Below are 9,717 nucleotides of genomic sequence, written 5' to 3'. Positions count from 1 at the left end.
TGGAGGAAGGCACGCTTTTCTTCTTTCTCCAAAATTGACCTACTTCCTTATTTTTTAAAAAGGCAACCCTTAAACCCTAATTAAAAAAATTCAACTTATTTCTTTAATTTACCCGTAACTTTCATAAAATATTTATAAAGAAAAATGGCAATCCTTTAATGAACCTCTTTGTACGGGTCAAACCCAGTGGGGCTTTCGGGTTATCATCATGATTGGGCTGGTCTAATTAAAGAATGTACTACCAACCCAGGTCCCAGACGTGCTGGCCCTAAATGCCCATAGTTCACATACAAATTATTAAGTTTAATTTTAAGCTCAAACCAACATGATAATTTACCAACTGGAATTGTATCTGCAACAAGTACACAGACACTATTCACAAAATGCAAAATTCACAGACCAAGAAAACAGAAGCTGATAAAGCTTAAAAATCTAGACTTGATTAAAACCAAATACAGGGGAAGCTGAACTCTCACTCTAAGCCCAGGGAGGAACTGTACAACAATATCAGTGATGCACAAAATTGGACATAAATATTTGTATTTACAGCTTCATCATATTCATTACTCCTACATACAGCTAAGTCAAGACTAATGCATCCCACTAGACCTATCTGGCAGGACCCGAACCACCATTTGTGGCTGTGGTTTCAGTTGTTGCATTGTTTCGCATTTGAGGGGTAACAGGATTCCTGCTATTTGCAAGAAACGCCTGCAGATGTGGTGGAACACTAGGTGGAGATGTTATATTTGTTTGTGGCCTCGCAGCTTGTGTTGACTGGGTGGGTTGAATCATCATCTGGCTAAGAGATTCAGAATATACTCGACCTGTGAGGCTTCCACGCATTCGTCCTGTAGGTCGCCAGTTCTGCTCAGATGCCAAATCAGCTGACGTATCAGGTCTTGAAGCTGCAGGTGCTACTCCACCCATGTTCAATCTCTGCTCCACGGCTGAAGCCCTACTCCCATCAACATTTCCAGGATAAGAAGATGCTGCTCTTGGTGTTTGAGTTTGAACTGCCACCATCGGTGGCTGTCTAGCCATTTGGGTGGTTCTCTGGGAAGCAGCCATAAATCTGGTAGGATTGCTATTCACATTGCCTGCTGTGTAGCCTACCCCAACTTGTGCAGCTCCTTGTTGAGCCTGTGCCCGTAGTATAGGAGATGGTGACCGAATCAGGCCTGGAGATGGGCTCCTGGGTTGGGACAACCTCGTGTTCAGTGCTTGCTGCAGGTGTGGGTTCTGGTATTCAGCCCGAAACCCAGGAGGTCTGTATGGACCAGGGAGTTGACTTGGAGCTGCAGCACCAACTTGTTGAACTGGCCGGGCAGGAACAAATGATCGTTCTTGCTGAATCCTACTCTGCATCTAGAAATTAAACAAAATCCAGCATGAAAACGACGACAATAATAATGTAACAAAACTGAGTGATGGTAAAATGAAAATGAAGCCATATCTAGCACCTGATGTGGAATACGCGCAGAGCTGGTTGTGTTCTTAGTATTCACACTATTACTTGATCTCTGTTGTGTTGGTGTCTGAGTCTGAGACATTGCTGGGAGGGCCTGAACTGCAATTGATGATCTGCTTACATGTCTAGGTATGTTCTGCAAACTTCCATATTCATGATTTGACATTGAATTTGTCACTTGTGAAGGATGTAACGGCAAATTATTTGCAGTAGCAACTTGATTTTGAATCCCAGGTGTTGCAAGATTAGCATTACCATGAGCATCAGCTCGATTGGGTGCTGGAGAGACAGCATCAGAAAATACTGGTGATACTGTAAAATTTCGCGTAGACTCAGTGCCACCAACTTGGGTATCTGTCCTAGAAGTAGAGGTGCCAGACCCATGACCTGAGTAAAGTACAGACCAAAAATCATCGTCCATAACATTTTGATTAGCTCCAGCTAAATTAATCAATTCCGGTGTTAGGGTTAAATTTGGAGCAGCACACAAACTTTGAAGAGTAGCCACAGGAGGCTTCCTGTCTTCAGTTTCGATAGTTTCCATTGCATCCACAGTCTGAGTAAGATCCAGAACCATGGGAACGCCCGTAGCAGATTCTGGCCGCTCAGACCCATCTTTTTGGCAATTAAGGGTATTACCATGCAACTCATCTACGTCATCATCATTTTCCATCACGGCTTTCCATGATCCATCTGCAGAGATGATCACATCAGACACATCCTCTGCTACCTCTTTCAGCACCTGATAACAGACCAAAGCTTTAAAATAAGTGAAACAAGAAGAGATTACAGAAGAGCAAAGAAAACTCTGTAGCAACTTGCCTTAACCATATTTTGATCAACACGGATGTTAGTGTAGCATACATGTTGATTGCAATGTGGGCAGCGCCAGGATGGTCTTCTAGAGTTTATGTTAACATAGTTATTGAAATCAAAGCACTACAGCAAATCAAATTAACATTATAAACAGAAGGAACAAGAGTTAGATCACCGTGTGAATAGCAACAAGACTTTTCTTGAAGTAACGTATTTATCTAATTAATATATTATAGTAATTTAGAACCCTGTGAAGTCCCCTCTCAACCAAAAAAAGAGAGGAAAAAAAGGTTATAATATTCCATAAGTCCCTGTACCCTTCATAAATTTAGAATTTAGTCCCCATACTTATATTTCCAAGAATTTACTCCCTCACTTTTCAGATTTCAAAATTCAAGTTCAACTGTTAACACAGTTAAATTTTTTTCGGTTAAATTTGTTGATGTAACATTTTGAAATTAAAAATACTCACTTGGTAGCCATGTAAATAAAAAAATGACCTTGTAATGAATATGAATTTAACAAAATAATTTTAATAATGGTAACAATTGAACCTGAATTTTGAGATCTGAAAAGTATAAAGACTAAATTCCTAAAAACAAAAGTACAGGGACTAAATTCCAAATTTGTAAAGAGTATAGGGACTTATGCCATATTTTAACCAAAAAAAAAAAAAACTAAGAACCAACTTTACATTACAAGTATAGATTTTAAACCAGGCTTTTCAATTTGAGAACAGGAAAAAATTAAAGCAATGCGACAATGATAAAAGTTGGCAGGCAGAGGAATCAAAGCAAAAGTTTTAAAGGATTAACCTTAAGGATTAACATTCACCAAAAGGAATTCAGAATTTAGTGAACAATTAGGGAAACTAATATAAAATTTCTTCAACAAGTGCCACAACATGCAAAACACCTCAAGAAAAACTCACCTGAAGATGCTTACATGCATGCCCTTTGACAGGAGTTTTGATGCGTGTTCGGCTGTTGGAAGATAAAGAGAGTCAATTAACAGAACTTCAGTATGTAAATTGAATTATAATGTTAAGATGAATTAGCAGCTCTTTGTCCTCAAGAAAAACAAATTTCATGAACCACTTATAAAGATTAAAAAAAAAAAATCCAAAGAACACCAGAACCAAAATAGAATAATGAAGAAAGAAGTAATGAATTTGATGCACTCAAAATTTCGGGAAGACAGAAAAACAGTAGGATATAATTACATAAATGCAAAATAAGGTAAAAGATGAGACCAACATTTCAAATATGTTTTCAACTTTTACATCTAGAGAGAGAGAGGGCATTAATAAACGGCATGTGCAACTATCAACCATGACATTTATTTTGATCATATTGATAGAAAGCCCTCTGCCCCAGTAACAAAATATATGAATTACAATAAATTTCCATGCTCTGTGGTAATGCTTTTAAAATTTCATTTAAAACCAATAATCTAACCAATTGCATTATTTCCCCCTAGCACCATCCAAAGTTGTTATGAAAGAGTTAACAAAGATTAAAATCCTAGATTGTCATATATTCCTCTCTCTGCCCCCCCCCCCACCCCCTAGCCACAGCCATCGATTCTCTCTTTCCAGTTTCTACATCCTGACCCGCCTCCATCTATATCACCCATCCTTCCTTTCATCCGTTTTTGTATCAAGGTGAACAATTTAGAGACTAACAACAAAAAAGTCTCAATGAAAGTGATGGTGTAATGGCTTTGGTGCTTAATGTGTTGTTGAAGGGATTGAATTGAATCACTTGGGGCAGCAACCAATTTACTAGAGTACTGGCTTTCACTCTTAGCATGTACAACCTAATAGACACAAAATGAGAAGAAATCTGACCTAGGTCAAGCTTTTTAAGATAGACCCTTTTAGGGTTCTTACTGTGAAATTTTGTAAGGTTTAAGTTATTGTTTGCAGTCAAACGTTATAATTTTGTTAATTCATGTACTTTCTGTTCTTTTTGTTAGAAATTTATCTCAGGTGGTCTGCAAGTTGGTTAGACATTGGGTTTCAGTTGCAGCCATTTTTTCTGGAAAATGTACTGTGCAAATGAGGAGAGAGGAAAGAAAAAGATGAAAGACAATAGACAAAAGGAAAGGAATAAGAAAGAATTATAACAAGTTAGTTCCTATAATAATTTCTTATATTTTCTTTCATTAGGAATTATGTGCCTCTTTTTGTCAAAAAAAAAGTGACAAAATATTCTAGTTACTTCTTCCATTTTATTTTGATTCCTTTTACTTCCTCCAAGAAATTGTTCATATAACCTTTAATAAAAATTGTTTACTACATTGTTTAGCTAGATTAGATTCTTACGATCAGAAAATTTTAATTTCAATAGGTTTTTAAATTATATGTTAACTATATCACTTCCAAATTGCAATTAAATGTTCACTACCATTATGGATGGTCCATGGGGAATATTTTGTAGTAAAACTAGGAGCGAGCAAGTGTCCTTTGAGATAATAGTTAGATGGGGGCTTTAGATGTTACTGGTGTAGAATGATTCATGTGCAATTGCACGAAGGGAAAATTCCAGTATAACAAGGGAAAAACTAGCGTGGCTTACCTTATGGGACACTTGAGTGAGATCCGTGATGGCCCTTCAATTAAATCAGAATCTTCTGTACCAAAAGAAGAGCAAAAAAAAAAAACAACCCAAAACTCATCATAACAGGATGAAATCATCATTGGGATGGAACATAATTTCTCTATTATTTGTACTCATGCATACCTGAATCTGGTGCAAAATCACCAGACTGAACATAATCTGGCAGTGTGGAAGCGTCAGGTGATGACTCCTCCATACCCATGAAGGCAACAACAATGAGATAATGACCTTTTACAATATTAGTCTGTCAGCAAGCTCGATAAAATTAGGATGTTTAGGGGAAAAAAAAGGACATGCTCATGTCATACCGCTAAACTGGCCCACAGCTTGGAGAAGATTAGTCCCATATTTCAACATTGCAGTCACATTTGTTGGCATCTGAGGTCCCATATCCTGATACAGAAGACAGAGAAGTAAAGCATTGATGACAGAATCTGCATCTATATCAGTCTTTACACAAAAATAATCAATAAATAAAATAATGGAACAGAAAGCGAACCATTAAAACATTTGTTCTTCTCTCCACTCCCTTTCCATTTAACAGAAAGCTGCAGAAGTTCAAAAAATATATAAATCAGAAAAGATCCAACGTGAGCAATGAAACATTAAAAAGAGAGGAAAGGGTAACAGAAAACAATTCATACCTCACTAGTTGTGGACTTATAATGCAAGCAGATGTCTCTACGTTATCTTTTTGAGCTACAAATAACCTCTGCAAGAGAAACAGAAGGGAAAATAGAGTGAGACAGAGGAAAATTTCAACAATCAATGTTTTCAATTTTAATCTCAAGGAAAAGAACTGCAGAAACAGCAAATAGTCAAGTAAGGAAAATCCAATAACTGGCTGTATCAATTAGATAGTAAAGTGGTTACAATTTTCTCCTGAGGAGAGTGTGTCATATTCTTTGATATATGGAAATCAACCACGAGCGCCCCGTATCCAGGCTACAATGCAAACAAACAAGATTAAAACATGCTAAATAAGTATTATAACAATACTGTCTAAAATGATTGAAGAAAATACCTTAGCTTCAAGAGAAGCAAGTATCTGCCCCATCTTCATTAATGGATAGAACCTGAAAAGGTAGGTTTATTATCTAATCATTAAGAAACAGTAGCAGTAAAAAATATAAAACTTAAACATCCAAATCTAAAGAGATGTTCTTATAACGAGTGAGTGTGACAAGCAACAAATGAAACTTTAGGAGATTGGCAATGGGCAACCTAACACTTCTTTACCCACAGCTGGAGCACATATGTATACAAATACAAGCAAGTATACCTATATTAAAAACACCACTACAGATTCAACAGACAACAATGGCATAAAATGCCATTGTATAATTATTAAAACAATAATGGCACCTACCATGCTCATGGCAATAAGGAAAGACGGAGAGAAAAACCAAAGAGAAAACTTGGCTTCAGCTACATATCATGCCAGTATCACCACATGATATCCAAGTCAAATTTCTTGGACAGAAACTAGAATTTAAAATTAATGTACTTTCCTATTGTGCCCAAACTGGAACTCATCATTTCTAGGCAAGTATCATTTCGACCAAAACATTAAACATGGAAATAGAAATATCATTGTTCATGCAAATAAATATGAACAATAAAAGTGCCTACCTTGACATAACTTCCAAAATAGTTGAAAGTGAACCATCCAGTTCATTGTTAATAACGCCTGGGATGCAAAAGCAACTGCCCACCTAGATATGCAGAGAAACTACAATTAGCAACACAAACGGTTACATATCAATAAAGGGAGTTGCCACCAACTGGGTAAAGAAGTGTTTATAGGGCCCAAGGTGAGAGGTTCAAACTTCTACAATGGCTCAGGCAGAAACCATGTATTATGCAGCAAAATTAAAAAACTAACAGTCAACAGACAAATAGAAAGAGAGAGAACAAAAGCATTAGCTAGGAATCAAACCTCATTGGCAAGAGTTAAAAGTTCTCGACTCTCTCCATCCGAGAACCAGCTCATTTTACAGGCATTCTATCATGTACATAAAAAGTCATCAAGAAGTTATCTTCAGTTTTAAATAGATAGTCGTTAGTTCAAGACATGTTAATAGATCACTAGGTGTTGAAAAAATAATGACATGCTAAGTGACATGAGAAAATACTTAAGATAGGATTTAAGGAAAATCAAGTAGAATAATCTTCCACTAAACTTAGATACCATATGCAAATACAGGCATGCAGCCATTCATACACAAGCAACACAAATTTTTAATAGAAGAAAGCTCAATTGATGTGAACATCTAAAAATACTATAAATCTATAATAGATGACACACCAGAATTCTGAGAAAGAAAGAGTTAAAACCAAACAAGTCAGCTAAATCAGGCATCCTATCTTGCTTTAAATTGCAGGAACCAATGATATGGGGAAAAAAAACAAATACAGAGGATACTATACTATATTGTTGGCTAAGTGCAATGTTAAATACAACTATCAAAGGAATAAACTTCAGATCAAAGTAGCTCCAATGTGCAACAAATACACAGATGTAGACAACAATTTAAGGTACTGATGAGGTTCAGGTGATCACACAACTAGACAACAGGGATCTATCTAGATGAAAGTATTCAGAAGTACCTTTACTGATATCATCAACACCATAATAGCTGCTTGTAAGAAGAGGTCATTTCTGTGTTGACATATCTATAAAGCAGAGAAACATATAGGTGATATACATATTATTTGCAAAGACATAAACATAATACTCCAATTCCGTTTGTAGCTGATATGAGAACAGTTATCATCAGATGGAAGGAGTAAAAAAATCTACAAGTGGTGCTTGCAACAAAAATAGGTAAAGGTCAATATAATTAAATAATAACATCTGCGGGAGTACAACTTAAGCCATACCTGCTTCAACAATAGAGGTAATTCTTGCGCTTTAGCAGGAACCTCATTGTTGGCAATTGCATAATCAATGCCTCTGCACAATTCAAACAAATAATTATGAAATCAAAAGTAAGAATATATCAAATCGTATTCAAGTGGAATCAAATAATATGGGACAGTGGAACAAGGCATGAACTCACATACAGAGCTAAATTCAAAACAAAATTGAAACAATCACTAATGCAAAAATAAACTCCATTTTCAATATTTGAACAAAAGAAAAACATCAAAGCTTAAATTCTCCTAGTCCATAATCACCACTCACGCATAGCTTACAAACCAAATGCGAAAACACAACTCTCAAGAACCTTTCTTTTTTTTTTTTTGAAAACACACAATAAAAAATGGAAAATTAAAGCACTTTTAGGGATGAAAAGAGATCTGAAATGATAAATTACAGTCCACATTCGTTCAAGAAAACACGCAACTTCAAAACCAAAATAATTGAATCTCTAACCAAACTTCACTAAATTGCACAAATTAAAACCTAAGTTACCCGGAGTTTTATTTTCTCTAAAACATCCATATTGAACATTTTAATCCGAGTACACTCAGATGCAAATATGGGTATCATTCCCAAATATATGAAGAACTTATAAAATTAGAACAGGCATACCCGTGTTCGACAGTTAACGAAAGCAAAATCAAGCAACAGACAACAATGTAAAGATATGGAAGCATCCTTTTTTGGTAGGACAAAAAATATATATGTTAATATAAATAAGAAACGTGCCTGGCGAGAGAGAGGCACAGGCTGAAGAACTCCGAGCTTTGAGGCTGTCTACCAGGCTGAGTATGAGTAGCCAAGCGCTCAGCTACGGCCGCCACTCGAAACGAATTCACCACAGACGCCGATATTGGCTGCCCCGAGGCCACCGGCGGGACCGCCGTCATTTGTCTGTTCTCCCAAGGGTAACGACGGAAAAAGTGAAAAGAAGAACTAAACAGCTTCTTATGTTCGCTTCTCTCAATCGAATTTTGAATTTGGATCCATCGGGATAAAATATTATTATATATAGGTAGAGTTGTATGTCCTGAGCCGCTGGCTCGAAGGGCTCGCCCAAAAATAAAAGGATTTTATTAAAAATATATATTCAAAAAATGAATTTGAAAAGTAAATAAAAGGGTGATTTAAAAAATAGGTATTTTGGGTAAGGCTTTTGGTTCAAATTCAGCTCAACCCAAATTTTCAATAAAAAGAACTTATTGTTAATTTTTTATGTTTTGCTGCTGTTTTTCATTTCTTGACATTATTTTGCTATCATTTTCACTATCATCTTGCTATTGTTTTAAAAGTATTTACTTGTGAAGTTTTACTTAACTTACTATTATTTAAGTATAAATATTTTTTAATTTATTTTCAATTTATTGGGAAACATTTATTTTAACATTTGTAGTGTATTTGGAATATTATATTTTTTAATTTTTTATATAAAAAATAAAATTAAAATAAATTAATACAGATCAAGTCTGAATTTTTATATTTTTATCTGGATTGAGTTTAGACGAAAATTTTAATCTATTTTTCGGGTCAGACAGAACCCGAATCTAATAATCAACCTTAAAATTTTATTAAAATTCGACTTCAACCCAAGTATGCTATGCCACAAATAAGGCCTTTCTCCTCTTTGGCCACAAAACGCGCACTGCCTTTTAGTTGTCAAACCATTAATTCTGACTACTTCCTCAAATCCAATACCAATTAGCACCCATGGTCTAAGTTTAATTTATGTTGTGCACGATCCATTGTATGGCAAGCACAGAGCATACAATTAAACTCACGGGGGATTTTCTTTTAAAGATTGACCTATGTTGATCAGAAAAAGAACGGAAAATATTTAAAAAGACATGTTTTTTTTAAAAACACACTCGTATTTTATTTAAAGA

The 9,717-nt window shown here is 35.6% G+C and overlaps 1 protein-coding gene across 1 annotated transcript; it reads right to left on the bottom strand.

Moving 5' to 3' along the window:
- Positions 1 to 418: 418 nt before the first annotated feature.
- On the bottom strand, positions 419 to 8,824 carry LOC105791387 (E4 SUMO-protein ligase PIAL2). Its single transcript, XM_012619448.2, is given in 18 exon segments — positions 419 to 621; positions 623 to 1,368; positions 1,464 to 1,858; positions 1,964 to 2,213; positions 2,294 to 2,410; positions 3,219 to 3,270; positions 4,867 to 4,921; positions 5,032 to 5,136; positions 5,217 to 5,301; positions 5,408 to 5,456; positions 5,553 to 5,620; positions 5,782 to 5,853; positions 5,933 to 5,984; positions 6,541 to 6,623; positions 6,848 to 6,913; positions 7,519 to 7,584; positions 7,792 to 7,864; positions 8,564 to 8,824. Coding segments are annotated over 18 exon segments (2,526 nt in total). The 5' UTR covers positions 8,725 to 8,824; the 3' UTR covers positions 419 to 590.
- Between the last annotated feature and the right edge of the window lie 893 nt (positions 8,825 to 9,717).

This window comes from Gossypium raimondii, chromosome 8 (assembly GCF_025698545.1).
Source record: "Gossypium raimondii isolate GPD5lz chromosome 8, ASM2569854v1, whole genome shotgun sequence".
In the NCBI taxonomy this organism is placed as follows: domain Eukaryota; kingdom Viridiplantae; phylum Streptophyta; class Magnoliopsida; order Malvales; family Malvaceae; genus Gossypium; species Gossypium raimondii.
This window is presented reverse-complemented; position numbering and strand designations above follow the sequence as displayed.